This window comes from Arvicola amphibius, chromosome 2, assembly GCF_903992535.2.
Source record: "Arvicola amphibius chromosome 2, mArvAmp1.2, whole genome shotgun sequence".
NCBI lineage: Eukaryota > Metazoa > Chordata > Mammalia > Rodentia > Cricetidae > Arvicola > Arvicola amphibius.
Window position 1 is genome coordinate 94995597 of NC_052048.2, and position 15475 is coordinate 95011071.

The 15475-nt window shown below is 42.9% G+C and overlaps 1 protein-coding gene across 1 annotated transcript in view; it reads left to right on the forward strand.

Annotated features, from left to right (window-relative positions):
• The window catches only part of Nbas (NBAS subunit of NRZ tethering complex), a 305414-nt gene that overhangs the window by 263714 nt on the left and 26225 nt on the right, over window positions 1-15475 (forward strand). The window contains exon 48 of the mRNA XM_038318917.1: window positions 1137-1332. Within this exon, the coding sequence (XP_038174845.1) occupies window positions 1137-1332 (196 nt within the window). The remainder of the gene's footprint in view (window positions 1-1136; window positions 1333-15475) is intronic.

Sequence of the window (15475 nt, forward strand, 5' to 3'; positions counted from 1 at the left end):
TTTCTCATTTCTAACAAGTACTGAGAAGGAAGGGTAGCTATTGGTAAAACTAGCAGATGATTCATAAATTTAGAAATGTTTAAGCCAGTTCTTTACATTTTATAATTTCCTTTTTCTTTAATTCTATTTTTAATGTAAGTTGCCATAAGACAGCATTTGTCAGTATATGTATGTTCCTGATTGTCTGTGTATAATATTTGTACAGTGTGCTGTGGTAGATGCTGAGAGACATGTTCAATGGCAATACAGAACCTAATTTTTGGAGTTTTTTTTGTTTTTAAATATATTATTTTGGTCTTGTTAAGAGTAGGAATTGGCATGTTTGACCTGGTCTGCAGCTCAGTTTAGAAGAGTCATACGAAGAGCTTTGTAAGGATGCGATTGTACAAACACTGCATAATGCAGGGCCTTGGGGAAGGGAGTCTGCCATGGGAAACACTTAGCAGCTATCACTGACATCAGCAAGTGAGTGAGTTCACTGAGATGCCCTTTCGGGGTTACAGGAAAACAGATCCTAGGTTGGGAGGAGAGGTGTGCAGATCATCCCCTTCACTGCATCCTCCTGGACCTCGCAGCCGTGTAGTAGCCGAGCATTCACATTCCGTTTCTAGGTGGTAGTAATTGTGCACCACATGCATAAACTGTGGGCAAAGTGAGACTGACGGAGAAACACAGGCAGTGGGGCCAAACCACTATACACGACAGGTCCCGGGGAGGTTGTAGCACCTCCCCGAAGTCGTGTCTGTCCTGGCAAATGTAATTGGTGATGTCTTGTTTACACAGCTGTTGCCAACTAGTAATCAAGTATATAAAATTACTAGCCTGGGACCTGACACTGTTAGTACAAGCAATTAGACAAGCTTTCCAACTTGTTAAATTTTCAAAGAAATAAACTAAGAGCAGAGTAGTTAGTGGTTACGTCTTGTCAGATTTATGAAGCTCAGTTTAATAGGCTACTGTTTAAGAATTCCACTTATTTTACATAGTTTTTAGATCTTCCAGTATGGTTTGCTGTAAGTCACTTTAAAACATATTTTTTTTTCCTCATTAGAAAACAAAGTCAGTGGTGGCATTTGATTATAGGAGGGACACAAAAGCCTCAGGAGTTTCTCTTCCCATCTTGTCTTGCTCTGCAGGGAGGAGCTGGTGTCCGCTGAGGACCTGCTGCAGTGGCTGCGGCCTTTCTGTGCTGATGACACCTGCCCTGTGAGGCCTCGAATCCAGGCGCTCCAGATCTTGGGGCAGTCTTTCCATTTGAGTGAGGAGGACAGCAAGCTCCTGGTGTTCTTCCGAACAGAAGCCATTCTCAGAGCCGCGTGGCCTCAGAGACAGGTAAGCCTGCATCTGCATTCACATCCTTCCTCAATCAGTGGTAGGTAGAGGGCAGCTTCAGTTGCTAATAGTAACCATCTCGGTAATGCAGACTTCCATTAGGTTCAGTGTGTTGGCTGTAGACTGGTACCAACTGCTTAGTGATGGATTCTGGGTAATAAAGTCTATTCTGATTTTCATACATTGCTGAACATGACTGTGCTTATTAAACACATGTCCTTCATGTCCACATGCCCATCTTCAGGACTGTTGATGATGTTGGTTAAATGGACTTTGACCTTTTCCAGGAGAAATGCCTGGAAAGGCAGGTGGCTTTCCTGTGAACTTTTGACATGACCGTCCTTCTCCTGTACCACTGTGGGCTGGGAAGACAAATGTCTTTGTTCCTCAGACCTTTGGAGGTTCCCACTGGCCTCCACTCTGGAACTTCTCTGATCACTGCAAATTTTACTGAACTTGGAATCCTCGAAAGTTAAAACTCCTTTAGTTATTTTTTTTCTTCTTCCTTTCTTCCTCCCTTCCTTTCTTTCTTTCCTTTCCTCCTTCCTTCCTTTCTCTTTCTTCCTTTTTAAAGTTCGTCTCCCTGTATCATAGAAACTCTGGAAGATACAGGTCCTAGCTAGCTTTATCTTCAACTGGACACAAACTAAAATCATCTGAGGGAGCTCAGTTAAGGGATTGGCAAGGAGGCCAGAGCCCACTGTGGGCAGCACTGTCCCTAGGTAGGCAGGTCTGAGCTGGAAAGCATGTCAGTAATCTGGCCCTCTGTGATCTCTACTTCAAGCCCCCACCTTGGCTTTCCTCGATGGACAGTGACTAAAAAAAACCCTTTGCCTCTCTAGAGGGCTCTTCCTCAGATTCTCATTCATTGTTTCTACTTTGTTGCTGTGGCTGTAGCCTGTTTGCTGTCATCCTTGAGGTCCATGAACTTCATTTCTGGAGTATTTGCTCTGTGAAGGAGCAAATGCTCAGGCCCTCTGGAAGTCTCAGAGTGACAAGTGAAAGTTATCCTGTGTCTCATTTACATTTTTATTTTCTCCCTGTGTCTACTTTCCTCTCAGATAAGAGCTGTTTCCCTGTTCCTGACAGGTAATGGTCAGGTTCCTTAAATATTTGGTAGTGGAAATGAGCACACCCCATGCTGGCGTTGTTCGGCTGCTGTCCTGGGTATTTATTGAGGAACAGTGTGGTGACTGCATCTCCTCTGTGTCTGCCTGGCCTTTTCAAAGCACAAGGGAATTGGATGAGAAATTTTCCCTTCTAGCTGAAGCACCTTCTTGGTCCTTGGAAAAGGAAGCAGCGGATTCAGAATGAAAACATGATCTGCATCTGGAATGTTGTGTTAACTGTGTCTATGGTTTAAATCATCTCTTCAGTTGCCAGTTTTCAAAGACCGTGTTATCTTTCTCTAGAAGTCTGGGGAGATTGGGCACTTGTGGGCAGTGCATGTCTCTGTCAGCCTTCTGCCACTAGGAAGAAAGTTTTCACCCTGGGGAAAACTGTTCCACTGAGACCTTCATACTTTGTGTGCAAAATAGAGCCTTGAGCTAAGGTAGACAATGGTCCACTCTCCTACTCTGTCATTCTGTCCTTGCTATCCCTGCATCCCAGATAGCTGGAGAACAGTGTTTCCTGTTTCCTGTTTCACCTTGGCCTCTTTCTTCTTCAGGAGCCTTTTCAGTACTCTTGCTGATAGACCCACTCTACAGGTAGGAGATGAGAATAGATAATGATACCGCAGTGTTCAATTACAAGAAGAAAATGTGGGTGCCACGTTCGCCATGCTGGTAATCCTCTTAGGCAGACTTTGCATACATCAAAGAGGGGCTTAATATTTAATTATCCTCAGAGTGCCCAAAGTAGTGGTCCCACACATCATTGTGTTGCTGGGAAACCACCAGTGCCTGCAAGATCCAACATGGCTGTGACGCCTGCCCTCACTGCCTCACAGAGAGATAGCAATTTCTAGTTTTCTAATGGTTAGTTAATGGAATTAAAAATTCAGAGAACCTCAGTTTTCAGCAGTTTGAGAGGCATTAATTTACTTCCCAGAAATGCAGCCCTGCATGGTATGAGTGGGGAGGAGGAGGGGAGGGTGTATTATATTAATCCCTTGGTACAGTTTATCAGAGGTTTTCAGCTTTTGTAATTTTCTAGTTAACTGGTGCATGAAAAATGTGGGTCAAAATACTGATGTTTCCTTTGAAAGCTTCCATACCTCAGCACCTCAGGTTTTTCCATACTTTTATATAAAGGGGGACATGGAGTTAAGTTTTGCCTTTTTACTTTTCGGTACATCTGGATTTGGTGGTGTAAGACATTGCTGGAAAGATTTAGTTTAAGATAACACTCATGCTATGAAGTCACATGGCTGCCTGGTATGAAAAAGCGAGTCCATGCTAACACTCCATGAGGGCCCAGCTGACCTTCATTGGGCAAATATTAGTAAAGTACAAACTTCTCTTCTCAGGTAGACCTAACGAAATTGAGTATGCAAAACCATATGGAGTTTGCTGAAAATAATTTACTGTTGCAGTAAATGCCTTCAAATCTAAGAGTCCACATTTGATCTGCTTAACCTAGCACAGGTGTGGAGCTGTGCATGTTGTGCACAGAGGTAATGTGATGTCCTGCTGTCCTGGAGCTGTGAGAGGCTTCGTTACCTCCCTGCTCAGTAGCTGTTTTGTAGGAAAATAGGAAAATATATGGTCGTCCAGAACGGAGAAGTGGCTGGAATTTTGTCTGTCTCAGGTGTGACCCTTGTGAAATGACTCCGCAGTTCAGTACAATCTGTTTCCTTGCTGGCTTCATTCTTGTCATTTGCCGCTATCTGAAAACTTCCTCCCCAACTCTCTGCCTGTTTGTTATATCATATCTTTCTTCTCCATTAGAATATAAATTCTTTGAGGGTAGGGATCTGAAAGGTACTCTGTAAATATTTGTTGAATAAATGAATATTAAGTCTTTAAGAACCTGACCAAGGTCATGCTTCAAATGGCAAGACAGAGCTCCAGCGTTCAGACTGCTGTTCTTGCCTTTACCGCCTACCTGTTATCTGGAGGCAAATGATTTACCTGAGGTGATGGGAAGATGTCCTTTAAGAGTGACCTGATGCATCTGGGTTGATGTGATTTACTTCGCCACACTGTTATCGTGATGACTTCTGACTAGCTTGCTGCTTTCAAATGGCAGCAAGCATCATTTTCTGGACATGAGCAGAAGAGCTAACATTCCCAAAGAGAATTCTGATCTCTTTTCCCCACGATGATTAAAGTCAAGAGAACAGCCATGTTAACCACTTGTAGATCTATAGACTCTCCCAGTGTAACTCCTTTGGTTCTCTTCCTCTAGAGATCCTCCCTCTCAGTGCTGTGGGAGTTATTTGGGGCAGAGCAAGAGACTGTAAGTTTGAACTGTCATAGGGAGGGGTTAGCATCCTCCCTAATTTAGGTGATATTGTATGACTGGCTTGTGTGGGCTGAGGCAGAAACTTCAACTCGGTTCTCTGTAGTCACAGAGCCTGGGTTCTTGGCTATGAGCTGCAAATCTCCATTTGCTGGGGACATGCACGTCCTCAGTACCAGCACTTGGTCATCATTCATGTACTCAGCACCCAGTCCTGTTGCACGACATGCAGTATGTTCCAGAAGCCTTTTCTCCTGCCATGGATTGGGTTTTGTTAGACGTGAGAAATCAGGAGTTTGAAGGACAACAGAAAGCATTTCTCTGTCATTTCACGAAGTCTCCAAGCAGTGCTGTCTGTGTTAACTGCTGTTCAGATGGAAACTCTGTGCCTGCTAACTAGTGGTTGTTGCAATAAAGCACTATGGAAATGTTTATCCGCCATTCTTCAGGCCTATAGTATACCCTATGAACTGTAAGTGCTGTGGGTATGGAAATACGTAAGATTCTTGCTTCTGGAGCCCATGAGTTTTTCACATACAGAGACCTGAATTCAAACCCCAGTTTCACTACCCACTAGCTGTGAGCTGGAGAAAGTTAGTAATTCTCTCATCTATAAGTGGGAATAGCATAATCATTGTGAAGATTAAATGGCATAAAAATTGTAATGTTCTCACTTCAGACAAGGTAATGGTCCTTGTTGGGTTGGGACTTCTTACTGCCAGTAGTCAGTAAAGTGTCCAGATACCAAGATAAGTGTTAAGCCTCAAGGATCATGTATAGCCATATGTCGAGGCAGTGAGACCACTTCTCTGATTAGTTCATCAGAACCAGACACTTGTGTGAAAATGGTGAGACACCATTGGCTTCAGGTGACATGGGGTGGACAGGCTTTCAGGAGCCACATGTGTTCTGATCAGGGAATGTGGGAACATGATGGCGTGTGGTGTATGAGCAGATTGCTGTTTTGGGGAAATGAGCTGACCATGATGGGGAGGACTGAGGCAGTGGTCTGGTTTCTGAACTTTGCTCTTACAGTGGAGATCTCGGACATGGGTGGAGAAGAGAGTCTGATACTATGCTCAGATGTGGGCAGAGGAGGAGGCAGTTTACTGTTGCTCCTAATTTTGCCTGTGACTAGAAGGGACGTGGGCTACTTAACTTGCTGGACAATACAGGAGAATCTAGCCCCTGAGTTCAGGCACGTTATCGGTATGCTTTAATCAAGCCGTCAGTTTTCTCTAATGTGTAAATGTCTAAGCAGCACTTTCTGGAGCACGCTGGAGCAGCAGTGATGCAGGGAGACTCAGTTGATCTCCTTCACAAAGACAGAGTCATTGTAGGCTTAATGTGCCTTAGTAATGGTCACTTCCCAGGAAGAGACTTGAACTTACCAAATGTCCCCAGATGTGATTCCCGGCTTCCTTTCTCTCATTTCAGGCTCAGGTCAGGTCAGTTGTCTGTGTAGTGGATAACCGTATCCAGTGACTTTTAAAATGTCATTACTGTGTGTTCATTGTCCCTAGTGAGAGCTTCATTAGGACACTGCACACAGCAGTGTGAGGCTTGATCTTACCCTCCCGTTGCCTCTTGTCCTTCTCCCCATTCTCAGTGCCCCCCTTCCTCTTCTCCAGCAGTCTTCTGTCTGCCCGCATGTCTTGTGTAAATTTGAAATTCTGGGTCTACATATGAGAAACAAGACACAGTGTTTGCCTTTCTGGGCCTGGCGTATTCTGTTTAACCTATAGATCTCCATTTCTATTCGTTTTCCCATAGGTGATATAGTTTCATTCTTCTTTATGGCTTCATAAACCTCCATTGTGTGTGCATCTCATTTACATTATCCACTCGTCTCGATGGGCATGTAAGATAAACCCATCCCTGTGATATGCAGATCCCTCTGTTGGGTGCTGATGTAGACTCTCTCAGCCCTTTACCTAGGAGAGGTATATAAGGTAGCCCTGTGTCTATGCTGACTTCCTTGGTGTCTGGCCTATTTGCATTCCTACCACTAGTGCCTAATGGTTTATTTTGCCCTGTGTCCTTACTAGCATTTATTTTCATTATTTGCACCATTTTGGCCAGGGTGGAATAGAATCTCAGTATGGTTTTTATTTGTTTTTCCCTGGTGAGTAAGGATGTTGAACATTTTCTATATATCTATTGGTAATTTGCATTTTCTCTTTTGAGAACTCTCTAATTCATTTTTTTCAGTTTGTGGTTGGATTTAGGGAGTTTAAGTTTCTTGGTTGCAGATTTAGTCTAGATGTCAGATGAGCAGCTAGCCAAGACTCCCTCCTGTTACACTACTGTTCACTCTGCTATTTCCTTTCTGTGCAGAAGCTTTCTAATTGCATGATTTCAGTAATCTCCTCATACTGGCCATGCTGTACAAAGATACTTGTCTTCTGTGCTCATGTGGGCTGCAGAGAACTGAAGGGGGGAAAAAGAGCATTTGACTGTTGGGCATTGGGAAGAAAGCAGAGCAGCTGAGGTTTGGACTTTGTTTTGAAGTGATGTCAGACTTACAAAAAGGTGTGTAAGTTGTACATAAATTTCTGTGTATTTTTCAGTTCAATTCTGCAAATAATAATGGCTCAATCATAGCCACACGAGTTTAGTACCACTTCCTGATTGATACCCAGCTCCTCTGCTGTCAGTGACCTCTCTAGTCCCTTTTCTGAACCATATCCACCCAGGTCACACACTGCGCTTGTCCTATCTCCTTAAATCTGTAACAACTTTTTAGTCTGGTTTATGTGTTTGTTCTTTCATGGTCTTGTTACTTGTAAAAGCAGTGGGAAATTATTTTGTAAAATGTCATTTAATTTGACATTGTCGTGTGTTCAGGTTTTGTGTTTTTAGTAGGAGACCACAGAAGTGATGTGTCTATCTTGGTGCGTTATATCAGGACTTGTTTCATGACTAATGGTGTCAACTTGGAGTACTATGAAGGAGTACTTTTTTATGATTATTAGGTAGCTTATTAGATACTTTTTCTATGCTAGAACATCTATGGCAAGGGCAATATTTAGTTTCTCATTACTTTATTTCTGGTTAGGCCCCCACTTATCAAAGATCATCTCCCTTAAGCTTAGGCTGTAGAGGTTACCTGAACTCAGGCTCTCTCAGCATGCTTACAGTGCAGGGTCACACATTTATGACATTTGTTCAATATCGACAGCTGTGTTTTAGTTCTTTAAAAATGAGAAAAACCTATCCCAAAAAGTACCTTTTAATATTTAAAAACATTAATAATATTTTCATAATTTTGATTTTGTTGTAATAAAATCGGAAGCTCAGAAATGAAGAATCACTGTTGATATATTTATACTTTCCTGTCTAATAGTAACAGTTCTGCAGTGGAGCACAGAGTGGAGCAGTGGTGGCGGTGCTATTGGAGTCCTCCTTGTGTGCAAGACTAGTCTAAGAGTCACTTAGATCAGTGGGGGAGATGCTAGTCGACACTTGGTGATGGGATGGGGCTTTTACAATCTTTTCAACATTCCATTTCCAGAGAAACTGGCAAGGCCCTGTGCATACAGGAGGCCACACTCCCCTTTGGACCATCACAGATCTAGTTTTGCCTAGAGCTCAGCCCTGTTAACCTTTTGTGCTTCTGTTTTTCTACTGTGCCTACAAATTTTTTGTTTGTATTTGAAACTCTTTGTTTGAGTGTCACAGTATGACATCATCATATTTGTGAACAGAATCACATAATTATTTTGCCTCTTTACATTAATCGTCCTGTTGTTTGTTAGGAGTCACGGGAGCAGAGCTCAGTGTCACTGTTAGCGAAGGTACAAAGGTTTGTAGCAGTTCACCCATAGAATACTTGGATGTTCTGTGGTATCTTGTGTATTTGTGCCTGCAGCAACACTGAGCTGCTATCAGTGCCTGGAGGAAGATTAATAATCAGGTGCACTACCCAGCTAAAGGTGTCTGGGTTCATGGCCAGAAGTACAAGAAAGTTTAAGGTAAAAAATGGCTTCGGCTGAGAACAGTACGTTAGTCCTCCTTCAAGGACAGTGAGTCTGTCTGATAAGCAGCTGCAGCCACTTGACAAACTGACTTACAGGAAAGGATGAAAGTCCCCTAATTCGACATGGAAGAAAGCAGCAGTACTTAGACACAAAATAGTACTCTCATGTTTGAATCACATTTGTGTTTTGCCCTTTTCAGTTTTATAATATTTACTTAGTGTCAGTAGCAAATAGTCACTAAATATGCAGGTGCTTGTGAAATATTGGCAGTTTTCTCAGATACTTCTAGGACTAGGATGGAGAGAATGCTACATAGAGCATGTGCAGGTCAGTTTCATCGGGGGAATAGTGTAGTGGGTTAAATACTTTCCCCTAAACATGAGGGCCAGAGTTCAAATCTTCAGAACTTGTGGAAATGCCAGGTGGGTGTGGTAGCTGGCCTGTAATTCTAGCTCTGGAAAGGAAGGCTGAGACGGGGGCGCACTAGCTTATCCGTGACCTCTGTGTTAAGTTAGAGTCTGCATCTGTAACTTAGAGTGAACTCAAGGGAGCTTTTATCTGGACTATTCCACATCCTGGAAGCTGGAGGTTGTCATTACTGCCTAGATCCCCATTCTGATTAAGCCAGGAGCCTTGATTTCAGGTATTTTAGGGAGAGAAATTCTCAAAATGCTCATACTAACCATCTGTCCTCATGCTTCCGAAAGCCTGTATAATACCTACATAATTAAACTTTAATGGGCTCAGGAAAATCCTTTCTTCATTTTTACTTTGATAACTTGTCAATTTTATGAAATGGTGATTTTTTTCAGCTTAAAATTACTTAATTTTTCTGACTCTTTGACCAATATTCCTAAATATATTCTGAAAATATATTAGAACAAACCTGTCTGCTAGAAAGGTATTGTTATTTTAATTGTAATATTTGTATACACACACATATATACAAATACACACACAGTGTACATTGATCATATGATGTTCAATTTTCTCTGCTGACTACTCGATTTGATCATAGCTAACAATTTTTAACTGAAAATCTGGAGCATAGTCACCATAACTGGAAGCAAGTAGTTTGCTGATGGCATCTTAGCACTGTTCTCAACCAGGATAGGGACAAACAGAGCCTCTAAGTTTTTAAAAACCCAAGCTGCCATTTTTTTTTATAGTTTTCTAATTTCTAGATACCCGAGGAAAAGGACTGGACTTACTAAAGGGAATATGTAACTGGACTGACAAGAGCTAAAAGAGCATGTGTTGACATATATGAGCCTAAGTGTAAGTCCCTGTCATGTGGGCTCATGAGTCTAAAATCAGAGACATAGCTTTTCAAACTTAAGTGTGTCGTCTTTACTCAACTGTCAGAGTACATGTTGCTCTTCCCAAGCTCATTAGCACTTAGATCTGGAAAGCTGTATCCAAGAAAGAACCTGCATTTTGTTCTTTACTAAAGAGTTTGACGACAGTAAGAGAGTCCTGGCTGTGCCGAGGAGGCAGCTCAGCAGTTAAAGAACTTGCTATCCAAGCAAGAGAACCCCATCAACCTGCAGTTCCAGCCGTGCAAGACGAAAATGGTATCCCCAGAGCAAAGTCACCAGACTAGCGCTATGGGCAAGCTCTGGGTTTGTCTCTGGGACTCTACCACGAAGAATAAGGTGAAAAAGTGATAGAGAAGGATTCTCTTCATCTACTTTGAGCCTCCACACTCATACACACCTGCACTCATAAGTATACAGATGCATCAGGGGAAAGTTAAAGACATTGAAAGATAGTTTTGGACTCTTTCCCAACATAATAATTACAGGAATTTCAAAAGGCTTCTAGAAAATAATTTTCTACAGATCTCTCACACCTCAGCAAGGCTCATGCGCAGAGGAACTGACTAACTTGCTTCAAGATTCTTTTCATTGCCATTTTATAGACATGGCCTGGGAAGGTACTGTTTCCTATAAGCAGGTCACATTCACATTCACGTGCCGTTCAGTATTGCGGGCTCATAGTCTTTGAGTGTGGGGCTCTTCGCAACCCGTACTGCATGTGTGTGTCGCTTTCTAAGTACTGCTTCTGAGCCTAAGGACTTGGGGAACTGACACAGAAAATGCTGGTGCCCTGGCTGCCACTTTTCCTGTGAGTATAAAAGGTCTTTGTTTCTGACCCAACAGTCTCTAGTCTTCTGTCAGAACCACTAGACACACTATCCTGCTGGCTTGTCAGGAAGAGTCTTTCTTATCTTTAACAAAGGCTATGTCTTTCAAAATCAACTCCAGGGTCTTGTTTCTATAACGCAATGCAGGGAGCGGGGCATGACCCATCCATTTTCATATGCAGTCAGACGCCTGGGAGTTTACTCTCAGGAATGGGGGCAGCCTAAGAGAGACTTTACATGGGAACTTCCTTAGAAGCCTGACATGTCTCTGTGTGTAGTGGGGATCCTAGCCATTATCTCTCCTTTGAGTAGAGCAGAGCCAAAGTCTTGTATGACCCAGGTAACCGACATTCTGGCAGATGATTTCAGTGAGAAAGCAAAGCCGCACAGACCCTGGGACCAACAGTGTGAGCTGTGGAGAGGTGGTGCTAGGCTTGCTTTCTCTCCTTTAATCTTTCCAGTGACTTGAGAAGGGAATTGCCTCTTATTTCTAGAGCCCCACCATCAGGGCCTGGTTCTGGGTTTAGCTACTCGTTTATGTTAAGAGAAAAAAGTTAAAATACGCACAATGAAGACTGGATTTCCTTAGAGCTTTGGCCATGGCTGGAGGGAGCTCCACTCAGTCTATGCTCTTCCAGTAGCTGCGCTGCAGTCTGTAGACAGAACAATGGCGCACAGACTCAGTTGTGGGGCCAGGGAGTCCAGCTGGGAAATAATCTTAGAATTCACAATTCTGACTCTTGGGCTCTTATTGCACCCTAGTGCTAGAGGCTAAGCTGTTGGGTGGGAGGTCATTGATTTCACTCTTAATATACCGGGGCTAGGGCTGACATAATTAAAACCCAAATCCTTATTTCAAGGGAACTATTATACTTCGGCTCTGCCTTACCATTGGGAGTAGAGGCTCAACCCCGAGTATATAGGTGATTAAAAGTTCACACTTAACACTTGTCGCTCCCCTCTGTAAGCCACAGAGGAATGCACTGCTTTTGCATCTTTTCCTGTCTAAAACTATCAGTTACAGAAGCACGAGGGATTTCTACAGTCCCCATCTGCGGGTTTCACCTCCACTGCCACCACTGCAAATTCCAGCAGGAAGGAGACTCCTCAGAACATATGAGTGGTGTTAGCTGGTAATTTTAACAACGGCCTGTTGTCTGTCCATGCATGTCGTTAGTCATTTTACCAACTGAGTGCCGCAGCTTTCCAGATCAACAAAATTTCTCTGGTTCTCCTCTGACAATGTATTAAATGTGCTTTATTTTCATTCAGTGTCTTCCCATTTCATTACGTGTCATGTGTTGTGCAAGAATCAACGAGGAATGTAAGAATCTCCTGGGTTTGTGGGATTCACTCTACCCATATCTTAATTTCTTCTATTTCATCTTTTAAGTCTTCTTTCTAAAATCCAGTCTCTGTGAAGTCTTGTTTTTTTCCAGACTAGAGCTTCTCTCTCTGTGCCCAGCATATGAAATACAGTGTTGAGGTTGCTGTACAAGAAGAAAACCCAAACAGATGCCCAGTCACTGGAGAGGAAGCAAAGGTTTCACTAGTTCTTCTTATAGATGTGGACACCATTCTTGAGTGCTGGAGCAAATCTACAAGTGCTTCTGTCCTAAATATTAGTTACCATGTGGAATTTGAAGTCATGGCAGCAGCTTTTTTTCCCATAGTTCTTGTAAAACTAGAAAATAAGTCCATTGATCTGCCTTTCACTCTGATGTATGTTGATGAAACATGCTGACTGTTTGGAAAATATTTGTTGACTTAGTTAGGTAGCTCCTGAACATCGGGCCATTTCCTATGTAAAAGCAATTCTTACGTGTTATATAGTGTTAAGAGTCCAGCTTATGTCACTGTCGATCTGTGTTGTTAGAAGCACGCTGGGAAGGTGTTGGGAAGGTGGCAGATACAAGCTTATTAAACTTCATGTTTCTCACAGAAGTTTTGTTCTTGTCTTTGGCAGCATATGCTGCCCCATGGTTTTCCTCAGACTGAAGAGCTCACTTGGCCCGAGGAGTTAGGATACTGAGATGGTTGGCGAGCGAGTGCACAGCAGCTCACATTTGTACTGAGATGGTTGGCATGTGCACAGCAGCTCACATTTGTACTGAGATGGTTGGCGTGTATACAGCAGATCACATTTGTACTGAGATGGTTGGCGAGCATGTGCACAGCAGCTCACATTTGTACTGAGATGGTTGGCGAGCATGTGCACAGCAGCTCACATTTGTACTGAGATGGTTGGCGTGTATACAGCAGATCACATTTGTACTGAGATGGTTGGCGAGCATGTGCACAGCAGATCACATTTGTACTGAGATGGTTGGCGAGCATGTGCACAGCAGATCACATTTGTACTGAGATGGTTGGCGTGTATACAGCAGCTCACATTTGTACTGAGATAGCTGGCGAGCATGTGCACAGCAGCTCACATTTGTACTGAGATGGTTGGCGTGTGTACAGCAGATCACATTTGTACTGAGATGGTTGGCGTGTATACAGCAGCTCACATTTGTACTGAGATGGTTGGCGAGCATGTGCACAGCAGATCACATTTGTACTGAGATGGTTGGCGAGCATGTGCACAGCAGATCACATTTGTACTGAGATGGTTGGCGAGCATGTGCACAGCAGATCACATTTGTACTGAGATGGTTGGCGTGTGTACAGCAGATCACATTTGTACTGAGATGGTTGGCGAGCATGTGCACAGCAGATCACATTTGTACTGAGATGGTTGGCGTGTGTACAGCAGATCACATTTGTACTGAGATGGTTGGTGAGCGTGTGTACAGCAGATCACATTTGTACTGAGATGGTTGGTGAGCGTGTGTACAGCAGATCATATTTGTGCTTGTGTCAGCATGAGAAGGGGATTACACAAAAATACTATTAAAGTATTAATAAACTGAAATTATTCTCAAACTAATAAAACATGAAAGTTTAATTTATAGTTAGATTTCTTTTTTGATGAAATCTTTTCAAATTTTATAAGATTTTACAATTTTTGAAAGAAATTGAATCTAGATGTTAAAACATAACTTTAAAAGAAATCTCTTCATGAGATATATACACATATAGAAACACAACCCACATAGACCTGTGCTTTATAATTAAAAGGGAAGCTGCTTGTTGTTAATTATCTTCATTTAATCACAGAGCCCTTGACCGTGATATTACCGAGCATGTTAGCAGGGCACCGTTTGCTGGGTCTTCGGCGCTTTTCTTTTAAGCATAAACCTCTACTCAGGAAACTCTAAGTTACAGAGCACAGAGGTCAGCCCCTCTCCCTGCTGCAGACATCAAGCTGCACGCTCATGACCTGAGACCGCTGGCTTTTTTAAAGCCCGTTTTCGAGTGAGGAATACAAGGCCCAGAGCAAGGGGCTTCCCTGAAATCTGTTGGGGCGCGTGATCGCTGTCGTCTGTTGTTCCGGCAGTGTTCTATTCCTCCCTCGTCTGGCAGCATTTTATTGTTAAGGCTTCTAGCTCCAGTAACAAAACCAACCAAAACTTTATGGCGAATCTATGAGGATTTAACATTATTTGTGCTAAATTATCTTATAAATGATAAATTATCATTTATTTCTAAGTTTGGCTACTCAGTTCTCTCATGCCAAAAGAGCCTATTACACATAATTTTTTTTTAAGTATAAGAAGGAAAATGAAACAGAGAGATGCGCAGGCATGGGCGTGCATTCAGTCAGGTAAGCAGGGTCATCTCCGGCAGGGTGATGTTCACCGCTTTGAGAAAACGGGTCTCTAAGCTTCCACCAGTATCTGGAAGAAGAATGTGCCTGGCTAAGGAGCAGTTCCAGGTAGCCGAGGCAGAATGTGTGTGATTGTCAGTGGGAAACCTCATCAGGCCTTGAGGCTGGAGATGGTTGAAGGTGAGGAGGTTGGGTAATAGCTGCAGGTCTTGAATTTGGGTTTTTACCACCTGTTTCTTTATTCCTGAGACGACTGCCTGCTCCTAGTTGGAAGCCTCGCTTAAATAATGTCGAGCTTTTCTAGTGTTCCGTCCTCTTGCCAGAACATGTAGCTCTGATTACCTTTTGGCTCTGTCACTTGAGAGTCCCAGCACCAGGACTGTTGACACATGTCTATATGTTCCGTGAGGTTGCTCACTCTGAGTGTCCCCCTCATGGAGCTGTGATGGGGTCAACTTGCTTGTGTACAAAACCTATGAAGTGCTCTGGGGCTATTCTTCCAGATCTGAATATCCTGGGGCTCGAAGGTGGGCTTGGGAGGATCCAGCAGGTCACTGTGGGACCTGGGCTTCCTGTAGTAATTGCCGATAATTTTAGAGTACACATGACCATTTACAACATTGCAGAATCTGTGGTGTTACTTCCTCAGATGGTGTCATCCATCAGAGCCATTGTGGCCATTAAATAAATGTTTTGAAAACATGCATTAGTGTACGGCAATTTAACAAATGCATAAGTAAAATCCATTCTCATTATCCTTTCAAGGTGTGATTTTCTGAATTCCTTTGAACACATACCATCATGTATTTGCCATTATGATTGTCTGTCCACCCAAATGCTGAGGACCTGAGTGAAGAGAAACTAATAAGGGGAAGCTGACTTACTTTTAAGTCAAAACCA